Source organism: Fundulus heteroclitus, chromosome 23 (genome assembly GCF_011125445.2).
Source record: "Fundulus heteroclitus isolate FHET01 chromosome 23, MU-UCD_Fhet_4.1, whole genome shotgun sequence".
NCBI lineage: Eukaryota > Metazoa > Chordata > Actinopteri > Cyprinodontiformes > Fundulidae > Fundulus > Fundulus heteroclitus.
In genome coordinates this window covers 32,456,632-32,483,288 of record NC_046383.1, presented here as the reverse complement: position 1 = coordinate 32,483,288, position 26,657 = coordinate 32,456,632, and the positions used below count along the sequence as shown (strand labels likewise).

At 42.1% G+C, this 26,657-nt stretch overlaps 2 protein-coding genes across 2 annotated transcripts in view; both read left to right on the top strand.

The window, feature by feature from the left end:
- Window positions 1-5,246: 5,246 nt before the first annotated feature.
- On the top strand, window positions 5,247-16,742 carry guf1 (GUF1 homolog, GTPase). The gene is made up of 17 exons (XM_012866888.3): window positions 5,247-5,620; window positions 5,747-5,858; window positions 7,365-7,513; window positions 8,118-8,198; window positions 8,282-8,359; window positions 8,426-8,509; window positions 8,590-8,654; window positions 8,750-8,953; window positions 9,757-9,896; window positions 10,119-10,242; window positions 10,508-10,640; window positions 12,382-12,525; window positions 14,542-14,675; window positions 15,588-15,689; window positions 16,153-16,272; window positions 16,381-16,417; window positions 16,503-16,742. Exons 1-17 carry the CDS (start codon window positions 5,441-5,443, stop codon window positions 16,635-16,637), a joined length of 2,022 nt encoding a protein of 673 aa, XP_012722342.2. The 5' UTR covers window positions 5,247-5,440; the 3' UTR covers window positions 16,638-16,742.
- Window positions 16,743-19,247: 2,505 nt separating this feature from the next.
- Window positions 19,248-26,657, top strand: part of pigg (phosphatidylinositol glycan anchor biosynthesis class G) — a 107,697-nt gene continuing 100,287 nt past the window's right edge. The window contains exons 1-2 of the mRNA XM_012866844.3: window positions 19,248-19,480; window positions 19,581-19,786. Coding sequence (XP_012722298.2) covers window positions 19,327-19,480; window positions 19,581-19,786 — 360 coding nt within the window. The 5' untranslated portion in view covers window positions 19,248-19,326. The remainder of the gene's footprint in view (window positions 19,481-19,580; window positions 19,787-26,657) is intronic.

Here is a 26,657-nt window from a genome sequence, read left to right as displayed (position 1 = left end):
GTCCTGAAGAGAAACTAAAACAGTCAGCTAGGACTAAGAACTCCTAGGAAAAAATGTTTGAAACATAACAGAGTAGAAGATTGTTGCTTTCTTCTTAAACTCAGATGAGTCGCCTCCTGCTGGCCAGGTCCAAAATTACAGGAACTTCTACAAACAGGTCATTATTTATATATAGTCCAGTCACTCAAAAAGCTGAAAGTGGCTAAAGCATTTTTTTTAATTGTCAATTTAAAGGATAATGTGGATTTGAGATGATTAAGTTTTTCATATCCAGTCATTATAGCAAAGGAAAACTATTTGCATGAAAAGAAGGGGAATGGAAAACAGAACGGAGTGTTAGATGTGATTAAAGGCCGAAGAAACAGATACATAGAAAAAAGTATGGCCAATTTTTTTGCATTAATCTTTAAAATGTAACAAATGTTTTCTCCCTAAGTGATGCTGAAAGCCATTGCACTGGGAGGAATGTTCACATCCCTTCGCTGTGATATTGATGAGCTGTCTCTTGCTTCAAACCAGGATGTGTATTATCAGTGACTGTTTCCACCATATTCCAAGGTCGCCCAACAGGAAATGCTTACAAATCCGAGAGAAGTACCGTGGATATACAAACAGACCTCCTGTGACCTCCGGGGCTCCTGTGAGCCCCTGTTTGAGAAAAAAAGTCAGGCTTTTCTTTTGTTTTGTTTATTTTATTGGTCTAGACATGTGCCATGTAGCTAATCTTTGTGTATGTGGCCTAAAGTGAAAGGTCGCTGTCGAGCTTTGGAGCTGGATGAATATCAAAAGGTACATGCAGCTGTCAAGTAATTTATTCCCATTAGCATCACAAGAACAGGGACAACCAGTTGTTCTGCTTCACGGACATCTGGCCAGAAAAGCATCTGAGCATTTAGTTAAATTCACAAGGGTATCATGTAGGAGGTCTAATGTCTTAAAAGACTTTTAGGATGGTTTTTAGACTTCGCGAATTGCAGAAATGTACTATATGAACTGTTTTGTTGATGATTTTTGTCTGTCATTCTGTATGTGAAATATCCTGTTCAGCCCCATAGAAGAGATCATATATGATATTATCTTTCTCATAAAGTGTTTACAAATGTGTTTACTTTCTATTTAAACATATTTAATTTAACCCTATTTATTTATTTAAGCTAACTTTGCATGCATGCGTTTTTTTTTCCTTCTTCATGTCATGAGCTATTGCTCACCCTTTCACTGACATCCAAACAGAAACTTAAAACATTCCAGATCAAATGATTGTTCCGAAGATGGGTGACTGATTTTAGTGCACAGTTTTTAATAAAAACACATTCTTTCAGGTGTTCATATCCATTCTTGTGATAATTTCGGGACACTGGAAACTCTTGCGGTAAAAATCCCCTAGAAATAAACAGTAGCTGTGCTCTAGCTTTTTGTAGCCGTAAGACAAATAGTCCAAAACAGATTGGAAAATATCCTTGTATTTTAGTGTTTTGTGTGTTTTGTGTATATATATATATATATATATATATATATATATATATATATATATATATATATATATATATATATATATATATAAATGTTTGCCTATTTTAGCAATAAGTCTCCTGATAATGGAAACCATCTTAAATATGTTGGAGAAAGCTAACATTTCAATCAAGATGCTCTTTAAATGTATCCAGAATAAATGTATCCAACCTGACATTTCCTAAAACACTAAAGGAGCATCAATTATGTGGATTGATCAATGATGTGGATTGATATGTATATATATGTATATATATGTATATGTATATATATGTATATATATATATATATATATATATATATGTATATATATATATATACATGTAGATATATATATATAATACAATGTATATGTATATATATTATAATATATATATATATCTATATATATATCTATATATATATATATATATATTATATATATAATATATAATATATATATAGATATATTACACACACAATACCAAAACACCATTTCAGGTTCAACAAGTCATAACGATGGTAAACAGTACAATGAAGACAAGAAATGCTCTTTTCTTTATATATATATATATATATATATATATATATATATATATAATATATATAATTATATATATATATATATATATAATCTTTTTTGACAAAAAAACAGTAGCTCACTAATCTAGTTCTTTCAAACACCTCCTGTTTCTGTAGCACAGCTTTTTATCCAGGACTGCTTGTTACTGGTAACGTCCCAGTTATCTCGCCGGAAAATGAGTTGAGCGGCTCATCTTTTCTGCTGCAGGAGAGGATGCTGCCAACCAGTGCTCCCGTGCTGCCAAGAACTATTATTATTTAGACAGAAAGGCCCAGTGGCACTGAGCTGTAGTGCAAAGCTCGTTTTCCGACCTCTTTCTCGAGCTCAGTCCACAGCTGACCCCGCTTGTCCGCTCAGAGATTATGGCCTGACAGAAATCTTTGTTGATGGACAGGAAGTATCTCGTCGCTTAGACAGCGCTGCATAGCTTCTTACATACATGCCTCAAAATCCACATAATTGACGCTCCTTTAGTGTTTTAGGAAATGTCAGGTTGGAGCATATAAGCTAAAGAGAATTCTGGATACATTTAAAGAGCATCTTGATTGAAATGTTAGCTTTCTCCATCACATTTAAGATGGTTTTCATTATCAGGAGACCTATTGCTAAAATAGGCAAACATTTTGACCATTTTCTGATCTTACAACAACAAACTTCTCCACCCCCCCACCCCTTTTTTTTGGAATTTTATTTGATAGACCAACACAACATAATACATAACTATGAAGATTCAGGGAGATTAGACACGGCTTTCATTGTTTATGGAAACCGAAAAGCTGAAAAGACTTGATTTGCATTTGTATTCAAATCCAGACAACTTAATTAATCACATTGGGCAATTACTTTTTATTTATTTAGTAATCGTAGTCCTAAATTAAACCCTGTACAACTGGTTGTCTAAAGAAATTTCCCAGTTAGTAAGTAGAACGTACTTTTTAATTTTTATCTCTGTGTAAATACGGCTGTTCTCTTACGGGTCTGTTACAGAACGTTAGTGACCAAACAGCCTCTTGAAGGAGGGGCTCTGGTCAGAAGAGAAAATAACTAAACCTTTTGGCCTTCATGCAAAGCCCTGTATGGTAACACTGCACATCACTATGACGACGCCATTTCCTCAGTGAAACACGGCGGTGGCGGCATCAAACTGTGGGGGTGCTTTTTTGATCAGCAGGGACAGGGAATCTGGTCAATGTTGACTGGAAGATGGATGGTGCTGAGTACATGGCAAACCAGGAAGGAATACCTGGCCGAAGCTGCAAGATACTTGGACTGGAGCGGTGGAACAAATTCAGCAGGATAGAAACACCTAAATATACAGTCAGAACTACTTACCAGTGGTTTGGATTTAAGCATATTTACGTGCCATAATTGGGAAACTGGAATACGCTCCATCCAATCTCACCAACCTTCAGCTAATTCTCAAAGAAGAATGCAAAACTGTCTATCTCTAAAAATGTAAAGCTGTTAGAGACATAACCTAAAACACTCGCAGCTGTAATCACAGAGGAAGGTGGTCCTGCATATTATTAACTCTGAAGGGCTATAAAAACATTTTTCTTGTACAATTTTTTTTACCCATGTAACATTTTCCTCCCGCCATGTAATTAAATGCTTTTGAATTTGTCTGTCTCATAAAATCTTGATTTAAAATGCATTGGAGTTTGCAGTTGAACGTGACATAATGCAGCAAGGTTCAAGGGGTGTGAAAACTTTTGCAAAGCACCGTTTTTGAGCACAGGTGCACTACTTTAGGAACAAAAACACAAGATTATTATTATTTTTTTAATGCGTGTCTTTATGAAAATCCAGGACACTTAATCTGAAATGGTTGTTTTCTTTAAATGTTATAGATTAGCTACAGGTAAAGAGCGTATCTCCCAAACATCCAGAGACTTCATAACAGGATCTGCAGTGAACGTGTGCTGTAGGTCAAGCACAAAGGTAAAAAGTCTTCAGAAGAGTGTGTTACCCAACAGGACCCTGTATATCCAGTTGACTGCCCCATGTCAGGGAAAACGCTGTGAGAGAGATGAGTCAGATATTTGTGTGAGAAGAAGTGTACTCTGTGTTTGCAAGGACTAGAAAAGCTCTACAACAAAACAGTTCCCAGCTACACAAAATTGGAAGACAAATGATTGAAGGACATTAATTGCTGCTTTTCTGGTCTCAAAGTGTTGGTTAAAGCAAAGCATGATTTTGCGTTTTTTTCTCTCTCTTCCTTTTACTAGTTGCATTGTTCCTCATGTACCTGCTTGCCTTGGTTTGGTTTATCATCTTCAAGTGGCCTGTACCTGCAGACTAGATGGGAGCCAGAAACAGAGCGATGCACTATAATCTAATGATGTAAGATAGAACACTGTGGTACATTCTCCTGCGCATTAATGCTAAATTTTATTACATAAAAAATAAAATAAAAAATAAAGAGCATGGCAAGCAGCAACTGGGGCTAATAGAGGCTTATTATGTTGCACAAAGAAGAGAAGCAATAATCTATTCATGTGCAAGGCAGCTTCGTTGTCATAGCAACTGACATCCATTTTTATCCTTCATCTGACAGACTGAGCGGGCGGGACTAACGACTGTCAGTCGTGTCGAAAGCTGAGAAATTTGTCGTAAAAACAATAAATAGCCTGCCTGCAGGCCAGCAGGGCATGAAATCAGAATCAACAAGTAATTTCCTCTGACATGACACAATGCAACGGAAGGCTTTGCTTGCTTTCCTTCAACGGAAAAACACAAACCAAAAAAAAAAAAAAAAAAAAAAAAAAAAATGCACGTTTTTAATTTAACAAAGAAGCATAATATCACTGATGCGAGAATAAAAGCACGGGGAGCATCCCCAGATACATGTGCCACGATGGCCGTCTATAAGACCAATCAGTGAAGAACAAACAAAGCACCTCCGAGATGCGTTTCTCATTTAAATGTATTTATCTTGTCAAATAAATAAATAAATAAATAAATAAATAAATAAATAAATAAATAAATAAATAAATAAATAAATAAATAAATAAATAAACAAATAAAATAATGACGTAATTCATTTAAACTGGTTCAAATTTAATTTTTTTATCCGGCTTCTGGTTTGAACGAACTACATTTCCCACAATTCCGTGCCTCTCTGACCTGTAACCCAAAATGTCAGCACCCTGACAGCTCCTGCAAGGACCGCTGTTGATGTTCGTGTAGCTGTATTTTTTTTTATTTCGCGGCAGACTGTCCGCTGAAGCCACGGTTATCAGTCCATTTTATTTTTAGCATGTTGCTAATCTCGCTAATGCTGCGCAGGTAGCTTTTACACGGGCTTGTTAGCATTTAATAATAATAATAATAATAATGCTGCGAGGCTTCCAGCTCTAAGACAACATGTCTCTGGTCAAACAGCTCTGCGACATTCCTTTATTAGGACGGCTTTTACACTTTAAAGTGTGCAGGAGGAAAATAGCGAGCTATAACCTTTGCTACAAGGTGGTGAGACACCGCTGGATGAAAAGTCTCCCTGTATTATCCAGTAGCTTGAGGAGCTGGAGCACACAACCAGCTAAGGTAAACAGACCCACCGAGGAGCCAGTTGGGCAGCCACGCGTGGATTACTGGCAGTAAAGAGGACATCTTAATACTTAGTTTTTTACTGTTAGCAGAGTTGGTTGACTGGTCTTTGTTGCTCCCTAGGATGCTGTCGACCTGTCCAAGTTCCCTGTGGACAAAATCAGGAATTTCTGCATCATCGCCCATATCGACCATGGGAAAAGCACTTTGGCGGACAGGCTGTTGGAAATGACAGGTACAGCACATGAGCTTTGCTGAAAGATGCACACCTCCACGACACAGGATCAAACTCTCGGAGCGTGGGTCTTAGTAGCTCGCTTCCTATTCTCGATATTCCATCGCTGTTGGGGAGATGTGAGACATAATGTGTCTGTGTTCTCTGTGAGTTCTGAGCCGGTGTATGATCAAACTTTCATTGTAGTTGCGTAATGCCAGTAAAGATCCTCGATGAAAAAATCAAACAAAACAGTTGCTCGTCAAGCTCAGCCTCTTAATAATTGTTTTAAAAAAATATCAGCATGGTTTTGTGTTTTTCTTTTCACAGTACCAGACTCCGCCATGTTTGAAAAAAAAAAATCAGTGCATCTGAATGTGGACTTCTCCTTTCTCACATATTCTACTAAAACAGTATTTACATTAATACACAAATGAATCAGATGTACAGTCCTGCGAAGGAAATGTATACACCCTATGAATGCCTGGGTAACATATTTGGAAATTTGGGTATTAAATATTAATTTTAGCAGTACTGAATACCTGTTACTTTTATAAATAATCAGGAAAGCGTAAAGAAAATTAAAAAAATCTAGAATTACTCATAGATGTATTGCATCAGCTTCGCATGATTAGAACATTGTTACTCGGCATTTCGAATCATGTTTGCCCGGCCTAAACTTCAGACATTTTTGTCTTGTCTGCTCTGACTAAATGTTTAAGGTTTAAATTGGTTATTGAGGGCTAAGATTGGAAGAGCATTTTAGCATCTTAAGAGGCTAGCAAGCGGTTTGAAAAGGTCTCAAATAGTTTGAATTCAGCTTTTCCGCAGAACATGAAATAGTCTATAAGTGTAGAAAACTTTGGATGCCAGAACATTCAGACAGAGACTGCACATGTAACTTTTATAAGATACACAGAGGCAACCTCTGCCAAGAACGTGTCCTTCTGACGTTTGAGTCTAAAATGACATTTTTCAGACACGAGACCAGAGGACACGTTTGGCATAACCCAAATAAAGCATTTCAGGAAAAGAACCTGAGAGCAGCAGTCAAGCATGGAGGTGGAAGTCTTATAATTTGGTGACACTTTAGTGGAGCAGGACCTGTCCAGTTTCTGACATATTCGTTAAGGGTTCTTATCATCTTTCATAAAAATAAAACTGAATTTTAAATGGATCCTGCTGTAAAATGGCGATTAACACAAAAAAGACCAGCAAATCTACCAAACATTAGCTAAGAATTAAGAAATGGAAAGTTCTGGGCCTAGACATTGGACATTGATCTCTTTGAAACTGGCTGGGCATGCGAGAAACCCCTCAAAAGCCTCGCAGCTCTAAGTGAAGAGTGGGTCGAACCTTCCTCAGGTTTTACATTAATTCAATGTGTTCTGGAAGGTGACCTTAAGAGTTCTGAACACTGTTATTACCATCGTTTTTTTTCAGCATGACATTGGTACGTGCCAAGCAAGCAGGTGTTCCTGTTAGGTTGGAATTGTCACACTTACTGCTGATACTCCTGGACAACAGGTGCCATCGCAAAGACCGAGAAGAACAGGCAGGTTCTGGACAAGCTTCAAGTGGAGCGGGAGAGAGGGATCACGGTGAAGGCCCAGACGGCCTCGTTGTTTTACAGCCACGACGGACAGGAGTACCTCCTGAACCTCATCGACACGCCGGTAAATTCCCAGCTGCGGTGGTGCTGCGTGAACGGGGATCTGTTGTTAGGCTTTTGTAAAATTCAGAGCTCAGTGGAGTTTGTGCCTCTTTGATGTTCGCTTCTTCACGTTTTGCCCAACTGCACTGCCAAATATGGCGGCATTTAAACATTTTTCCAAACGCCTTTATCTTATCACATTACTACCAAAATCTTTAACGACTCTTTTAGGGACTCTATGTGACAGATAAACAGTAGTTATACAATCTACTCAGCTATTTTTATTTTTATTTTTTTTTAAACAATAAAGAATCTGAAAAGTGCGGCATGCATTTGTATTCAACCATCCTGAGCAATGCATTAGATTTTGCTGCAAGTCCAGCTGCAAGGAGTTTTGGGTTTGTCTCTAACAGCACAGCATACCTGAGACGGTCAATGTCTACCGTTGTCTGCAGAATAGCTCAAGGTCAGTCAGGCTGGACGGCTGAACATTAATTTTCAAATTCAGATTCAGGTCTGGACCATTCTAACGCATGAATGTGCTGTTATCCATCTTTTTAGAACTCGTAGGATCACCATCATCGGTTTATTGTTGTAATGTAAACTCAAGTTTACGTTCTCTCCAGGGCCACGTTGACTTCAGTTATGAAGTGTCCCGTTCCCTTAGCGCTTGCCAAGGTGTTCTGTTGATTGTTGACGCCAATCAGGTACTGAACCTATATTTCATGACTTGTCGAGGATTTATCTGCTGCATGTTGGGAAGTCGCTGATCTGTTGTTGTCGTTTCAAGGGCATTCAGGCGCAAACCGTCGCCAACTTCTACCTGGCCTTTGAAGCCCAGCTGACTATCATACCTGTGATTAATAAGGTACTGACAGATCATCCACAGTAACCGTCACTGTCCCAGTTAGGTGACTGTGACGTTCTTCCACAGATTGATCTGAAAAACGCGGACCCAGAGCAAGTGGAGTCGCAGATCGAAAAGACGTTTGACATTCCCCGAGAGGAGTGCGTCAGGGTAAAAGACGGCGGACATGTTCGCTGTTTCCGCGGCGGTTTCTTGCACGTGCCTCAGAAATGTCTCTCCCTGTGCGTCAGATCTCAGCCAAACTGGGAACCAACGTTGAAACAGTTCTTCGAGCGGTCGTTGAAAGGATTCCACCGTAAGATGTAGTTAGTTTGCCACGTCCCTCGTGTTTATTGGTCGTAATTTGTTCCCGCTGCAGAAAGATAACACGTTTTTGTTTCTGTTACCCAGTCCTGCTGGGAGCGTCGGCGACCCGTTTAAAGCTCTGGTGTTCGACTCCAATTTTGACCACTACAGAGGAGTGGTGGCCAACATCGCGGTGTTTGGAGGTCAAGTGAAGAAAGGGGACAAGATCGTGTCGGCATATCTCTGTAAAACCTATGAGGTCAATGAGCTGGGCCTGCTGCGGCCAGAGGAGCACCCAACACAGAAGCTGTACGTGCCAATTAGCACCCCCCAATCACCCCAGTTTTTTTTTTGCTCAAAATAACATGTTTAGATCTTATTACGCTTTATTCAGCAATTACAAACCCCATTTAAATAATCTTGGTTTAACTTTAGATAATCTGTGGATAGCAAATTAACTGTTTTCAACAAAAGGGAGTTTACAGTAATAAACCAAGAAAAAAAAAGGTTCAATTCCTCTGCTGGGCTTAAATGAGCAATAAGTGAATATTCATTATTTTAGATAGAAAGAACTAGGGCTGTACGATGTAGCCAAAAATCTAAATGGTGATATATTTCCACCATAATTGGGATTTCATTTTGACTTTTCTCTGCATTAACCAGCAGCAACAAAAATGTCCTGTAGATAAAGATGTTGGTAAACAAGGACTGTTTAAAACAAGAAATCAAATTGTTTTTATTAATCTAAATATGGTTATTCAACAGAATAACCATATTTATAACAAATAACACAATAGAAAAGTTTGCTTATGCTATGATATTATCTGATCTTCAAAGTAAATCTGTAGAGAAAAGTCATTGATCAGTGATAACCTGTCAGAAACCCTAGATGGTGCTGCTGAACATTGTCTCTAATATGGACTAAAGCACTTCCTCTGCTGCTCCACAAATCCCCACAGACGGCCGATGTAGAAGGTCTGAGGTCTGGAGACTCAGACCATCCATGTTTCTTTTTCTAAGATAAAGTCGAGTCACTCAGAGCGGGCGAGCAGCAGCCGCTAGTTGCTTATATTTACTTACCAGCGCCTCTGTCTAACCTGGGTGTCTTGCAGCTTTGCAGGCCAAGTGGGGTATATAGTTGCCGGGATGAAGGATGTGAAGGAGGCCCAGATTGGCGACACCCTTTACCACCACGAGCAGCCAGTCGAAGCTCTCCCAGGGTTCACGCCTGCCAAACCCATGGTTTTTGCCGGTAGGATCGGCCAACTCCTCCTCTGCTGTTCCAGTTCTGCTTTTCACTAAACGTACTCCGTCTAAAAAGTTGTCGCAGTGCACAAGGCTGCGGTGGATTGCCAGCTCTCGGCCCCTGAAGTGCACTTTGTTTATCCGCAGTGCGCCTGATGAGACGGGCGCTTTGAGTGAGGAGTGCCGCTTTGCTGCTAATGTGCACCCTTTCTTGTTTTCTGCTCCCGAGGCATGTACCCGATGGACCAGTCAGAGTACCCCGCCCTGCGCAGCGCCATTGAGAGGCTGACCCTGAATGACTCAAGCGTCACGGTGCAGCGAGACAGCAGTCTGGCCCTGGGAGCCGGCTGGAGGTCAGAACCGATGCTTTCAATCAGAATAAAGAATGGCTTTGGGACCCAAAAAGCATCGGGTGGGGGGGCATGAAGGAAAACCAAAAAGCATGGGGATGGTTATAACACTGGTTATAACTGGTTGGTACTTTGCTGCTGCCTCAACAGTCAAGTCATGCTATCCCTTTGGGACGGCGTTAATGTGTTCCTCGTCGGTCCAGACCTCGTGTGTGAAATGAAACGCTCTGCTTTGAAAACTCTTCTGGACCTCCTTGTCCTCCCGCAGACTCGGCTTCCTGGGTCTTCTCCACATGGAGGTGTTCAACCAGAGGCTGGAGCAGGAGTACAACGCCTCCGTCGTAGTAACGGCCCCCACCGTGCCCTTCAAGGCGGTCCTCTCCTCTGCTAAGCTCATCAAGGTAAAAGCTGCTTCTCGCACATCTGTCGTCCAGCTTTACTGCCCAGTTTTGGTTTATGCTGATAGCGTTCGAATGAATTATAGAGGGGCGGATGTGTTGTGGCGCTGGCTTGCTTCCCCCCCTTAAAATGATATGTGGCTGGTGCCTGAGAGGGAATCGTTAGTCAGAGTGCTCCTATGCGTAAATACCAGGGCGCTCAGAGTTATTCTGCTGAAATTAACCGCAGGTAAGAATTTTAATAAAATGCCCCAGCGCGTGTGTGTGTGTGTGTGCTGGCGTTATGCTGTGACAACACAGCCAACCTGTGTTCATAGATGCACCAATCATTCAGTCATTCATCCCAGTCACTGATCAGCGGCTTAAATGGTAAAAAATAAGGTTGTTTATTTCTATTCATTGAATGCATCAAAACTAAGACCTCCCTCCGTTTTGGTGTATATATTATGCACCTACTAACAGAACGTCCATCGATACGGTTTCTTAAAAATCAGCATAAATAGGGATAATCTTGTAATGTTTCCATTTTATGTGGAATTCAAACTCGCTGCCTCTATTAAGGAGCCTGCAGCACACTTTTCTACCTGTGTGCCACAATCTGGCAAGCGGGAGAAAAACAGGGACATACATACACATCCATGTATATGTTTCTTCTTTTTATTATTTTTATCTGCTCTAAAGTTTCTGAATGTATATTTAATGTCTTTTGCTGTGAGCCTCAGAAACCGAAGACCAGTTATTTTTGTCTGCATGAACTCGACTAATAAAGCTGATTCTGAGAGAGCATTGCTTTTAAAATGGTCTCACTGGCTTCGTATTGTACATTTATGCAAGTAAAATCCAACCATTCTCGATTTGTTATCTATAATTCACTCCTTCATCACGGGAAACTATATTTAAGGATGTTTGGCTTCGTAAAAACAGCCGTTTCAGTATATGGCTAAAAGCCACCATGGATGACTGCTATGAAGTAAACTTGCACTATACTCTACGATGGGGTCGATGTTTGGTTTACCAGACATATAGCAGAACTGAAAAGCGCAAATAGAAGCTGACTGCTGTATTTAAATCAAGTTACTTATTCAGTTACCTTTCGTTGTTCGTGTAGGTCTTAAATATTTAGGAAATTTAACTCGTCCTGAATGCAGAAGTGGAACCATTTGTTGGTACCCCTGCAGCTCATTGAAACAAAGATAAGCTGGCTTGTGCATAGCAGTGGTAGAGTGAACTAATACATGCTTTGCCGCATGTGTTCGGCGTCAGAAAACTGAACCTCTGTCACATGTTATGGCTGCATCGGCAGGATAATGATCCAAAAGACGCGCCTGCAAACCACTCAGTAATGGCTGAAGGATTGTTGAACGGCCGTCTATGGGCCAGGTCTTAATCCTACTGAACATCCATGGAAAGATGTGGGGCTTGAAGTGGGGAGAGGCCTCCTTTTTATTCTCTGACAGTTTCAGTGGTTTGCTGTAACAGAGCAACTGCACACTTGGAAGAACAGAGGTCATTGCTGCCAAATAATATTAAACTCAATATTTGTTAAAGCCATTGTCTTTGTTTAAATCATATGAAATATTCAGCTGAATGTATGATTATTTAAAAGATAGTTGTGGTATTTTGTTTACTGTGGGTGCTGGGGGGGGGGGGGGGGTTTATCAGCAAATTGTCCAGCATCTGTTTATTTCTTCATATATTACCTCTTCAAAGACGTAACCATGCTGTGGTGTTGTTCTCCTCACAGGAACACGGTTGTGAGGAGATCACCATTGTGAACCCGGCTCAGTTCCCAGACAGATCGTCCGTCTCTGAATATTTGGAGCCCATGGTGTTGGGGACCATTCTGGCTCCAGACACGTACACCGGCAAGATCATGAGTCTGTGCTTGGTAAGAGGAGCAGGCAAACGGGCTGATGTGATGAATTAAAATGGGTGGAGGTTAAAGCACCTCGTACCTACTGCCATGTACGGTGGAGGACTATGGTGCTGTGGGCCTTTTTCTCTTCCAGTTCCTCAAATACCAGAAGACTGTAAAGAAAAATCTGGTGACCTCTGAAAGTCCAGTGTCTTTCAGCAGGATAAAGGATGCAAAATGTTTGGCCAGATCGATAGAGAAATGGTTCACCAGGTACAAAATAAACGTTCTGCAATGGCCGCCTTCATGCCCCCCCGACATGCTACAGAAAACCTGAGCAGGAGACTCAGGAGGACTCGAGGGCTACGTTCACATCGCAGACGGAGAAATCCAGATTAGACTAATTAAAAAATCTGTTGGGTTTTTTTTTGCGAGGTAATTTACATTACTTTTAAAACGCTCCCCAAATCTGACTCCAGTGTGATGTTTGTGGCTCCATACTGAACGATAACAACAACGCCAGGGCCAGCACGCTTTGGTGCAGGAAACCTGGACCATATAGGAGTTTAAGTTCATTCATAACTTAAAGGAAGTCCAGGGCATCTTTTAATTATGTCAACGCGTTGCAAAGTGCTCTGTTTGCAGTGATGTACACAGAATTTGTCCAAACAGTTCCTGTGTGAGGCTTCCAGCGTGGCCTGAATAGAGGTTTCACTCCATTATCTAACATGTCATTGTCACTCCTCTGTGAAGTCGCACTGGAGTCGTAATTCATAAAGATCAGATGTGGGCTGGATTCAGGACCGCATACGTGGCTCAAATCTGACTTGAAAAAAACTCAGATATGGGTCAGATCTAAGCATTCCCATTTATTGTAAAAAGTCTGATCTGGTCGCTTGACCCCCCCAGAAAATCAGGTGTGGGCCTCATTTGGCTGCAGTGGGTCAGGCTCCTGAATGAGCTGCAGAGATTGTACAAAGAGGACAGATCAAAGATACCTCGGTTTGTTTGCTGCACAAAGCATTGAAGATAGCAGCAGGAACAGTAGATTTTTGCTGATGACTCCTGCTGTGACTCCTCTCAGCCTCCCTGAGAAAGCTCATTCTGAGCCGTACAGCAGTGGACCAGACCTTTACCCTCCCAGAGTCGCTGAGGGGGTCATGGACATATGCTTCTCCTGTTGACCCGTGTTTTGTGGATCTGGAGAAGGCGTACAGCTGCGTGCCCCGAGGTATTTTGTTGGCCGTATGTGTGGGAGAAGGAGGTTTCTGGGCAGCTTTTAAGGGCTGGACAGTCCTTGTAGGCCTAAAGCAAGAGCTGAGTCTGCATTCTCAGCACAAAGTGGAACCTGTTCCCAGTGCATGTTGGACCCCGGCAGGACTGCCCCTTGTTACCGATCCTGTTTTTGGTGTTCATGGACCAGACCTCAAAGTGTAGTCGTGGAGAGGAGGGTGTCTGGTTTGTGAGCCTCAGGATCGCATCTTTGCCTTGGCAGATGATGTGGTTCTGCTGGCCTCATTGAGCCATGACCTCCAGTGTGCGCTGGAGTGGTTCACTGCTGAGCGTGAAGCGGCTGGGATGAGAGTCCGCTCCTCTAAGTCTGAGGCCATGGTCCTCGACCAGAAAAGGATGGGGATTCTCCCTGGGCGCCTCCCTCTGGAGAGTTTCTGGGCATGTCCCACTAGGAGGAGCCCTCTGGGAAGACCCAGGACTCACCGGAGGGACTGTGTATCCCTGGGAACGCCTTGGGACCCCCCAGAATGAGCTGGAGGATGTCGCTAGAGAGATTGAAGTGGGCAGAAATGAATGAATGGATGGATGGACAGACACATGGAACATTAACTCTTTTACTACATACATACGAATCTATCTGAGAAGATTCTTATTAACATTGTAATCTTTTTTGAAAGAAAAAACTGAGGCAGCGTTCATATACCTTAACATGTCAGAACATAAACATTGACTGGATCATCTGGTGTAGTACGCTGAGCTTTTTAGCTAAATTTTCTGCAAAACCCTCAGAAAAGAAAGTTGTCCTTTTTCTTTCAGGGCCGCAGGGCGGTGCAGAAGAACATGGTGTACATCGACGACCAGCGAGTCATGATGAAATATCTCTTCCCCCTGAATGAGATCGTCGTGGATTTCTACGATGTCCTAAAATCAATGTCGTCCGGATATGCCAGGTAAAACTAAGAACCTTCACACAGTCGCAGTGCATTACACCCGACTCAAAAACAATGACAGATTTCTATTTACAAGTGCGGTGGGTCCAGAAAGGTGGAGAAAGTCGTATGAGACAGGCGTTATCTTTGCTTGTTTATTGAGGAAAACAATCCCGTCTTGCCAGTCTGTGGACGGCAAACACAAGTAAATCCTCACACTTTAGAGTTAATTATAACCATCCCGGAGTTAATTTCATATTCAAACTAAAATCCAATCCTTAAGGTTCGCGCTTGTCTGCTTCTCTGTGAAATCTATTAAAAACTTTAATTTAAAGAACGTACTGATCCAATAGTTTTGTCCCGACTTTTAGCTCATATCCGTGGAACCTGCTAGCAGCACACAAGATAAGATGTCAGCATTACAACCAAAACTGCGTTGGTTACTGGACCGACAAAAATGAAATTAACAAAGACAAAATATGACTAAAGTAAGAGTCTGAGTGTCATAGAAGAGTCTGCATATATGTGATATAGACTGTTATAAACCAGTTATATGTGAGAATAAAAGAAATATAAAGTTACATACAGTAACAACTGAGGGCAAACAGCCAACTGTGCATGAATAAGTAATAAACAAATGTGGCAGAGGCATCAGTGTTTAGAGTAAAATGTAAATATCCTAATAATCAGCCACAACCATTGCCGTATTAAAGAAACTTTTTAGGCCACTATTAATGTTTGAAAAATTAAATATTAGACACGTCTGTTTCCTCATAACACACCATTTCCCTCCAGCCCAGCTGTTTTTCTTCTTATTCCCATTTAATGTGAGGTAGATGGATGGACCGGCAATTCAAGACGTGGTTTATCTTCCTGAAGTAACCGTGAGAGCGTTGCCTGCGTTCAGCTTTTATCTCTGCTCTGTTTCCACAGCTTTGATTACGAGAACGCAGGTTACCAGGCTGCTGATTTGAGAAAGATGGACATTCTGCTGAACGGGCAACCAGTGGAAGAGCTCACCACTATTGTGCACAGGTACAGTTTGGAGAGAAAGGGAATGAAGGTCACACACACCAGGCCAGGATCAACTTAGTGGTTTGGATGTTGAAAATATTCTGGGGGATGGTTTAGAAACTATCAGTACTAGTAACTCTTATGCTGTGGAATAGCGCTGTCTTCTTTCTGCAGTCGGTCGTTGGTTTAATGGTTACTGTGGATTATGAATAACACCTACATAGTATTTATATATCCTGCTTGTTGGTAATATACAAGATGACCACTTCATTTGTTGACTTCACAGACAAACTGTTGATAAAATGTGATTTTCTAGAGCAGGTAAAAAAATAATTCACAACATTTTTTTTTTTTTTTTATTGATTTTTGACCCCACCAGTGCAAAATCTGTTGGGTGGCTGCAAGCCTTATCACAGCACTGCATACGACCGTCACCCAGTCAGCATTGTGGTGTTTGCTTCTTCTAACTGGGCTTTCATGACAGGGACCGTGCGTACAGTTCTGGGAAAGCCATGTGTGAGCGACTCAAGGAGTCCATTCCAAGGCAGATGTTCGAGATCGCCATACAAGCAGCCATTGGGAGTAAAGTCATAGCAAGAGAGACGTAAGTGGAGCATCTGCTCTGAGCTGCTGTGTTGGTTGAAGAGGTGTGGGATGGAGAACAATAATAATGCGTCCGACTAAACGTGGTGCTGTGTGTTCCTCTTTTCAGAATTAAGGCTTACAGGAAAAACGTTCTAGCAAAATGTGTGAGTAGAGTTTCTATTTCTATTCTCTTATTGAGTGACTTCCTGCAGAGACAAGTTCTTTCAATCGTGCTTTGTCGTTTTGCAGTACGGCGGCGACATAACGCGGAAGATGAAGCTATTGAAGAAACAAGCCGAGGGGAAAAAGAAGATGAGGCGCATCGGCAACGTGGACGTCCCAAAAGATGCCTTTATTAGTGTTCTGAAGAGAAAAGATAAATAGAAAGGCAACTATTATGAATTATTTATGCTTGTCTTATAAGTCTGTCAATTTAAAAAAAAGTTATACTTAATTGTCTTCAAATAAAAATTGGTAATCTCTGTTCTAGTTTTGTTATGTCTTCTGTTTTGTTGTTTACGTGGTCAGAGGTTGACATGGATGACTTGTACCACGCTCTTTGTTTTGAATTAAAATGCAAAGCCAGGTAAACACATTTGTCGATCATGTGGCGTTTTAAGACGTATTGAGAAGTGAGGCGAACAAAAAAGTGACAAAAGTAAGTCAACCCTTGTTAAAACATTTAGGGAGAAGCTGTTGACAGGACATCTAGTCTTCCAGTCTGTAATTGTGGCCTTTATGAAAGAGTTTACAGTTCTACACAAGCCATATAGGGGACACAGAAACAAACATGGAAAAAGGTGTTTTCATCAAAAGAGGCTTTGAAATTTTTAAGCCTACATGCAAAATGCTGTGAGTGGTTGAAAACCAACGATGCACGTCACCTTTAACACACCATTCCCAAGATGAAACATGACGGGGACAGCATCATCCTGTGGGAATGTTTTTTTTTTTTTTGTATTTGTTTTTTTTCAGCAAGGACAAGGAAGCTGGTCAGAGTGGAGGATGAATGGCTGCAAAAGCCTGAGGTGGTTCACCTCCCAGCAGGAAACCAACATACATGCAGAGCTCCAACAGAATGATTTAGATTGAACCATTCATGTTCTACAATTGCCCAATTGAAGCCTCATAATTGGAGCTATTATTAAAAATGCATTAAATTCAAATTATTGAGGCAGAACGTGGGAGTTTTGCAATACTGGATAACAATTTTATGATTCGTGTTTATGTGATATTCAACACCGTTTATTTTGTGCTGACATAAAATTGGAGGAATGCCTTGAGCATAAAGCGATGCACAAGGCAGGGACTGGTGTGAAATGAGCTCTCTTGCATTGACTAAATTCTCCCAGCAGATGGCAGCAGATGCTCAGACCTCAACATACTGGTAGACTTAACTATTCTTTTTCATGGATCCCTTCACCTTTAGACGTACTTGTTTGAATCAGACAAAAACTGGGTCCATCCCTAATGAGAGGATTTACCTCATTAAAGCATCACGCTCTCCTTTGGAGCTAAAACTAGGAAACATGACCTGTGGATTTTCACCTTGCTTTTCAAAAGTAAAACCTGAACATTGCAGGATTACCCTTTTTCAGATAGCCAATTCATCAGTGTAAAACATCAGATCAGTGGTGCCTGACTGAAATTGGCCGGTTATTCTGGTTAGTTTGCCCTGCCCTGACAGCAAATTTAAGCAGTCAAATCACTTCCTTGGCCTGTCGGAGTTTTGGAAAGACGAGACAATTAACCCCTGATTTAAACAGGTTTGCTGAAACAATGGGCCCTCAAACCTTGGGACACTGAAGTCAAGACAAGGTGTGAAGCTGCAAGTCTTCCGGCTATGTCTTTCAAAGTTTTGCACATTTAGAGACTGAACTATTTGTCATCCTTGCAGTTTAGTTCTAGCTCAGTTATATTTATAGAGACCCTCTGAGAACATTATTTTTCAGACGGTCAAGTACTGAACAATCGAGATTCTAAACTGGATTCATAATATGGACTTTGACTAGGCCATTATAACACGTGCATATTCTTTGTTCTAAACCAGTTCCTTGTAGCCTTGGCTGTATATTCAGGGCTGGTGTAAGGTTCACTTGTGTCTCGATTTTTACAACCTGTGTTCTTTTTTTTTTTTTTTTTTTTTTTTAAAAAGACTGTTGGGGTGGTGTGTTGGGTAACGTGCAGTTTTAACTTTCTTCTACACACAGCATTTTGCATGTTGGCCAACAACTTTCATTTTGGTGTCATCTGCCTAATGAGATATGGTTTTGTAACCCAACCTCGCTTAAAACATCACCTCCCTGGCTTGTCTGCTGTTTTCCATGCTGTTTCTTCGCTAATGTTCTCCAACAAATATCTGAGGCCATCACATAGCTGCTGGATTTATTTATCTCCATTTTTACGTTTTTCTAAACGAACTAAATTGCTTTACTTCTTTAAGCAACCTGTTGGACTTAGAAGTATCACAGTTAAGGGGTTTTATTGCCTCACGTTTCAGTTTTTTTTTTTTTTTTACGTTGTGTCATTTTACTTCCCGTTTACAATCGTGCACAATGTTTTTACTCTGAAAAAGCTAAAGGTTTGGTTGCTAAGCCAAAAGTCACTAAGGTATGTAGGGCGCTGTTTAGTTAATAAGGTTAGAAAAACACGCATTCCTTTTTGTTTTAGAGCTTTTTTAAAGGAAATAGACCGGTTTTATACATTTGAAAGGATCAAAGTAAAGCTGGCGTTCAGTCTGACATAAAAAAAAACAACAACAACGCGTTGATAAAAAAAAAAGCGCGTTGGTCTTGTTTGACTCCTGTTGCTCCCCGTAGTTCAGTAACGCGGAAGCTGAAATGAATGGCTACACGGCTAACAGGTGTACGTGTTTTTATCCTATCTATGCCGCTCGCCGTTGACCGTCTAGGTGCTTTCTGAGAGCGGGCGGACAGGTCGGGGTGTAGCGGGCAGTCTGAGCGGCCGTTCCCGGGATGTGGGTCCAGCTCCAGCTCCAGCTCCAGCTGGGTCGGATGCGTCGTCAGTGAGTTGTCCCACTCAGAGAAGTTTGTCGCTCCGCAAAACCTCCACAATGAGGCTCCGCTCCTCCGTTTTCGCCTGCCTCGTTTTACTACTGGAAGTGGCCGGAGTTGCCCTGTTTCTGAGGGGATTCTTCCCCGTCCCTGTCAAGTCCTCCTTCTCCTCCAAGAGCCGGCTGGCGGACCTCCCGGCGGAGCCGCTGGCAGGTGAGCCCCGAGCATCACTCACCCCCCTCCCTGCCTGTCTGTCTGTCTGTCTGTCTGTCTGTCTGTCATCAGGCTCATCTGAGTTGTTCTCACCCCGCAGGAAGCTCGCCCAACTCCAGCCGCCTGCCCCGGCCTCTGTTCAGGAGGGTCGTCCTCATGCTGGTGGATGCGCTCCGGGAGGACTTTGTGTTTGGAGCAGATGGGGGCTCCTACATGCCCTACACCAGGCACCTGGTGGAGAAAGGCTCCTCCCACAGCTTCGTGGCCAAGGCAAGACCCCCCACCGTCACCATGCCCAGGATCAAGGTAAGCGAGGGTCTGTGGGCTCATGAGAGCCACGTTTCACTGGCATTCATGCAGGGTGCACAGATCAGTGGGCAACCTGGGGTCTGGTTAGCCCACCCCTTAAGTGGGATTGAGTTTATCTGTTAGCCGTCATAAAGAGATGGCGGGTTTTGGTCATTGCTGCCTTGAACTTGTTTCAGATGCGCTGGTTCTTGGCGGAGACGGGGAATAAACGTGGTGCATCCAGCGCTTTGCAATAAGTATCAGCGATATTTCAGCTGCTTCACTTTTGGCCGCATTGCAGCCGAAAACGCGACTTTGTTCCCGCGGGAGCTTTACTCGGCGTGGCAAAACAAGGAACCGAGTAGCTGCAAAGAAAAACGAAAATGATTACAAGTTTTGTCTGTGAGCATCAGTTATTAACTGTTAACACCGATTCTCTAGTAGATCTAGGTGTGGACTTTGACTAGGCCATTCTAGCACATGACTTGATCTTAGCCGGTCTACTGTAACTTTGGCTCTCCTGCTGGGAGGTGAACTTCGGCCCCAGCAGCCTGCAGATTGACCTGTATTTAGCTGCATCCATATTGCCATCAACTCTGACCAGCTCCCCTGTACTTACTGAAGAGGAGGATTCCCACAGCATGACGCTGCTGCTGCTGCTGAGCTCTGTGCGGTCACCAGAGCTCAGGTTTTGGTTTTATTACCTAACTTCTGCTTTAAACTCCTCCACAGCTTTTTCTCTGACCTGTCTCCTGCATTCCTTGGTCTCCATGATCTTATTTGTTCTCTAATGTTCTCCAACACACCTCTGAGATGTTCACAGGACATCTCATTTATATTTATACTGAGCAGAGACCCTATTGAATAGTTAATTGTCTTCTGAAGGCGACTAAATGCGCTGGAGTTTATTCGGGTGCATCAAAGGAAATGAGGCTGAATCCAAATACTAGCAGCCGCGTTTCTTTTTATTTCAGACTTGTAGACGATTTTGAAAACTGCGTGGCCTTTTTTTTTTTTTTGCTTCACTTCCCAACAATGTGATAGTTTGTGTAGGTCTGTCGCATCAGAACCTAATAAAACACACAGAAGTTGGTGTTTAAACTTTCAGTGGGGATGAATACTTGTTCAAGACACTGCATGACTCAACGAGACATTGTTAGGCTCTGATTTTACGTCAGGATCGTACTTTACTGAAACGCCTTTATCCAGGGGAGCAAGTATTTAGAAAGATGGGTGGATGATGGATGTCGTTTCCCTGTTTCTCTTCGCCTACGCTTGCATCACACCCTTCGGTTGTCAGGCAGACCACCCAGACAGGACTGTTGGTTTAAAGTCAGGAACGTCTTCGGTCCTCGTAGTCCGCAGATGTTCTGTAGTGTTCAGCAATCAAGCAGAGAACTAAACCGTTCATCGTCGAATCAAAACCTCATTTATCACTGGCTTCGTCTTTGGAGGATTATTGTAGAGGTCTATTGTTTGAAATTTGGACAAAGGAAGTTGAATCCCGCAGTCATTTTCAGATAAGAAAGCTTTGCTTGGCTGATCAGAAAGTCGTATACGAGCCACAGTCTGTGTGTTTCTGCCTCTTCTACCCGTCGCTAATCATCATTTTCATCTCAAAGCACAATGTCTTGAGAAATCCAGCACAGCAGCGAGGTTTTATACAACCCTCTGACTCCTACGAAGTGTTGGCCAAAACCTAAACCACTGTTTGAAAAGGTCAGTAATATCGACTATTTCATACAAACCAAGGAGATAATCGTAGAGCGGTCCATTGATGAATTAAGCGTCAGCAAGTCTCACTATTGCGGTGAAAGTAGAAGTACCTTCTGCTTTTGGCTGGGACCCTTCAGATGTGTGTTTTAATAAAGCACAACGAAGGAAAGATCTTGAAGGAACAGTTATTCTGCTCATCTTCTTGAATGGGTTACACTGCCTCGGAGCCCATCATTTCATCTACTTTGTTCAGGCCTGTCAGTCTTTGCAGGAGGGGATGTCTGAGGGAGTTCACTCAGACGTCAGTCAGTAAGGCTCAGAGAAATGAATAATAAAAAAAAGTCAAAAAGCTCGAGGACACACAACTCAAGCACAACTTCAGCTTCCTGCATAAGGAAGCTTGAAACATCCTGTGTTTTATTTTATTTTCCCAGATGGAAAAAAACTGCAATTCTTCAGGAAAAGAGCTGTGACTAAACTAAGCAAAAGTCAGACCAAATCAAGGAGGAGACATGTGGCAACGCTGAACAGCATCATGTTTAATTAAGCACGGCATGTCAGCTCTTCAGCACGGTGGTGGAGGGTTAATGATCTGGGCTTGTTTTGCAAACACAGTGCGTCTCAGTGCAGTGGAAAATCTACCAGGAAATGGCTGAAACAGAGAGGGAAGTTACAGTGAGGATGCAGCAACTCAGACGTTTCCCTCTCAGTATTTCTAGTTACTAGTTCCACGAGTGTTCTGCAACCACAATGTCGTTAGCGCGATTTGTTGGTCGAATAATCCAAAACATCAAACGCTCAACGCAGTTTCCGAGCGCCAAAGGAATGTATAGCAGCAGTTTTATGCAATCAGATAACAAAACAGGAATGCAGGCTAACCGGCACCAAAACGATGCACCAATCACGGCTGTTTTTGGCCGATTTCAGGCTGATTTCAAGCTCTCTTTCTGATCTGAACGGCTGGTTCAGATTTGGACAGTTTTAGATTTTTTTTTTTTTTTTTTCAGCTATGTGCTGTGAAAGAGAAATAAAGTACAAGCAGCATGTTTTTTGACAGAGGTGCAGCTCTGAATGCAACAGAAATTAAAGGGAAAATCCCCATTTATTTATCAAAATAAATGGGGTTTATTTTCGTAGACTGAAAATAGTGGAAGTCTTTAGTTTTAAAGAATTTAAAGAATAGGGGAAGACAATTCCAAGTTTTTCACTAGTTGACCCGCTTATTACCAATCAGAGCAGAGCAGAGGAAAATTAGCCGACTCCAGCAGCGGGCTGATTGATCGGTGAACCTCTGATTAAACATCTGCCCGCTTTTTTTTTTTTGTCTTCTGCTTTATTAAAGTAAAGGTAATTAGTCAGAAAACGTATTCGCTTGCACATAAGACCAAAAATGTTCTTGTGAGCCAGCATAAACCACGTTCAATAAGAGGAAAAACCGACAGCAACTTCTTCAAGAGGAGTTTGGTTGTCCTCCTGCATCTAACTGTAGGTTTAGGTGGCAGGAAATCAGGTTAAATTTTGATGACGCATCATACCGATGAGAGCAGTGTGAGTGCAGAGCCAGGAGGGAATCGTGGCTGACGGGTTGCTGTGCTGCAGCAGACTGTCCCGTGAACAGCAACCAATCAGCAGTAGCTGTCAGTAGCGGAGGAGCGAGGTCCCAAGGGCCTCGGTAAGCGATCAGCCGAGCTTAGTCTGTGTTGGGTCGGCGCTGGGTGCCGCCGAGGTGGACAGAAGACATCTGACAAAAGCCGAAGGGTAAAGTGGAATAACTTCCCCGTGTCAGAAGAAAAGTAAAAGGCAATATTTATGCTCTGTCAGCGGCGGGGAGAGAAGAATGCGGCTGCGCTGACAGCGTCAAGCTGTTTTCGTCCAAGAAGATGGGAAGCTCACTCCGGCCCAGAGGAGCGTTGCTGCAGAGAAAAGACGGTCTGGACAGAAGCGCTCTCAGTGATGCCTTCAGGGAACGGATGGAAAGGCAGAGAAGGAGCAGCGAGAATTTAGACTCGGTAGTTTCTTGACAAAGTGTGCTGCTGATTTTCACTTAAAAACATTAATGATAAAATATATCAACCATTGCTTCTCATGTCTTCCCTTTGTTTAGTTTTGAAAGGTGAGCTATTGTTGTTTTGTTCAGTGCCTTGGTCTAAATCCCTCACAGGTGTGATACCCCATATGTTCTCCACAGCCATGCTTGGAGCAGCTGCTTTTCACTTGCACAGTGTGCAATAATTAGGGATCTTATTACGACTGGTCATCAAAGCAAGTTGTGACATATGAGAGAGCTTGCAGTCCAAACTCCTACTGGTGCACCTAGCTAACATGACCTGCTCAGTCTGCGACCCGAGGTTTCATGAGCAGCCATTTCTACAATTTTGTAGAGCTCCGACCTGCCCATACAAAACTGAGACAGTTTAGATTTCCCTTTTAAAAGCTACAAACTATTAGAAAAAGCATTATTTTTGTCATTTATGGCCTTTAAAGAAATCTAAACGGTCTAAAACTGGTATGGACAGGCTGTAAGTTTTAAGCACATTTCTAATAGACCTTTCCATGACAAATTATGGCTCCTTTCTCTTTTCTTTGCCCACATCAGACTGTAGCAATGCATCATATCCCCACAAATTCAGCTTCTTCTTTAAGATCTATTAAAAATAAATCACGTCTGCATCCAACCTAATTTTGAAACTCATCATTCTTTTAAAGCAAAGGCAAAAAGATTGCAGAGCTGACATTGCAATCTGTCTTTAGTACCTCACTTAGTGATGACCACAACAACACAGTTGATAAAAAGGCAACAGTAACTCCAATAACCACTCGTTACAACCAAGGTAAGCAGAAGAGCATCTCTGAAAAAATCTTTGATTTTTCTTTTCTTCCCCTAGCGCCCCCTATGTGCCAGCTGCCACTGGTTGACTGGTATGTTTTGGGTCTTTATCATGCTGCAGGGTCCAGTTCTGCTTCAGCTTTAACGTTTTTACAGATGGTCTCACATCTTCCGTAAACTACCTCTAATGCACAATAGGATTTATGGTAGATTCCACGATGAAGAGCAGAGCAGGTCTTTCTGCTGCAAAATGTCCCCAAACCATGACGCCTCCTCCTCCGTGCGTCACAGCTGGTGTAAGGCCATGTACCTGAAGTGCTGGATGTTGTTTATATCAATCATGTTCTCTCTTCTAGTCCGAGTAATTACATTTTAGACTCATCTGTCCAAAGAAGTTGATTCCAGGATTCCTGGGCTGCATTTGAAGTCTTCTAGTTATAGCTCCTAGTTCCTCTTCCTTGACCTTTCATGAGGTCAAGCATAAGAACTCTATCCTGACTCTAGCCATATGGATTTCGCTCCGCCTAGCTTCACTCACATCCATCTGGGACCTCTCCCATAGAGAGTGATTTCTCCAACCAATTTTATTGTCCAGCCAATCAGGACGCAGGGCGGGTGTTTCATGGATGTGACGTAGTGGAGAAGCCACCGTGAGATTCCAACAACAATGGCGGCTCGCATCGAGGAAGCAAGCGTTAACATTGATGCTGCTATTTCTTCCGTGTTGTCCAATCTACCTAATATTGTTTCATTAAAAGAACATCAGAGAACGCCTCTGAAGGCTTTTGTTGGTGGAAACAATGTTTTCGCCCTTCTCCCGACCGGATTTGGCAAGTTTTGTTTTCCGGGGCGCGTCCGCAGCGGACATCTTGTCGGTAAACGGTTAGCTCAAACCTTATTAGGAGGCCTTTAGTCCTCGACGCGGTCGGCCCGGGATCGACTCTGACCCGTGGTGCTTTGTCTTCCCCCCTCTTTCTGTCAGCTCACTGTAAATAAAACGCGTGCCACTAGAGCCGCAAACACATAAAAAAAAAAAAAAATAGTTGTTTTTTTTCCTGCGTCGCTCTCACAGCATCACAGGTTAGCTTCGGTGTGAGTGGTTGAAATAGCACGTTGATAAAGATGACAGACAAGTGGCTTATCCAATCATATGCAAGGATATTTGATAAGGCCCAGCCTTCAATAAAGGCGATTCCTATGGAGAGGTCCCAGATGGATGTGAGTGGAGCTAGGCGGAGCGAAATACATCTGGCTAGAGTCAGGTTATAAGAACGCTATCGTGGAGAGGAAAGGCGCATCGGACTGCTGTGCCGATCTGGGCCAGATTTTAACTCTGACGTCATTACGTGACGGAAACGACCTAAGGTCTTCCGAAAAAAAATACAAAGTGTGCACTCTTCTCAGGACATTTTTGTTAATTCCCGTGAGTGGGCTGTGCTTATATATCATGTTACACAAAGGATTGTGGGATTCCTAATGGCTCCTTAGCACGGTAAGGGACAGGGTGCTCTTTAGCTCTCACCGGACTCGATCTATGAAGCTCTTTATAATGAATGATGTTCAGTATTGTTAAAGCTGATGTTACATATACATATGTCCAAAATGTTACATTGGACACTTTGACACAAAGTAAAGTTGATTATTGACAGAGACTATAGCACGATGAAATAACTGCTGAGTCACCTAAATGTATTTCAGTAGTACTGAAAGTGCAGCCTTTGTTGTAGTTGTGTGAGAATGTTGAGAGTGAGCGTTGCTTTGGACTGAAGCAACATCTCTCCCCTTTTATTGCTGGGTGACCAGACTGTGATCAAATGCAGCGTCCCCCAGGCAGAGTTATGTAGAAATGGGGGAGGAGCTAGAGAGGATTCAGATTCAGATTTTCAGACTTGGAGGGAGGCAGATGTTTCCCTGTAATCCGAGGATTTAGAGAAAGATGCGGGGATAACGAAGGACAAAGACAGCCGGACATTCAGCGCCACTTCTCCTCTTTCTCTGATTCCAGGGTTTGCTTCTTTTTTAAAAAACAACATGGAATCGTAAAACTACAAATAATTATTCATTTTTTTTTTTTTAGTGGCTTCAAACTTTAAATTTTGAGAAGAGTGAGAAGATAACATGAAACATATTTTGTGTCTTGTCATCCTTCCCTTTATAAAAAAGCCTTTATACTTTGCAATTTACTATATTTTATTTTGTGGAGTACAAAGGTAGTAACAATAATAATAATAATAATAATAATAATAATAATAATAATAATAATAATAATATAAATGATGAGGTAAATTTCTCAGAAATGTATGCAAAACAGTAAACCTAAATTCAAAGGAAACCAAAGTTCCAGTC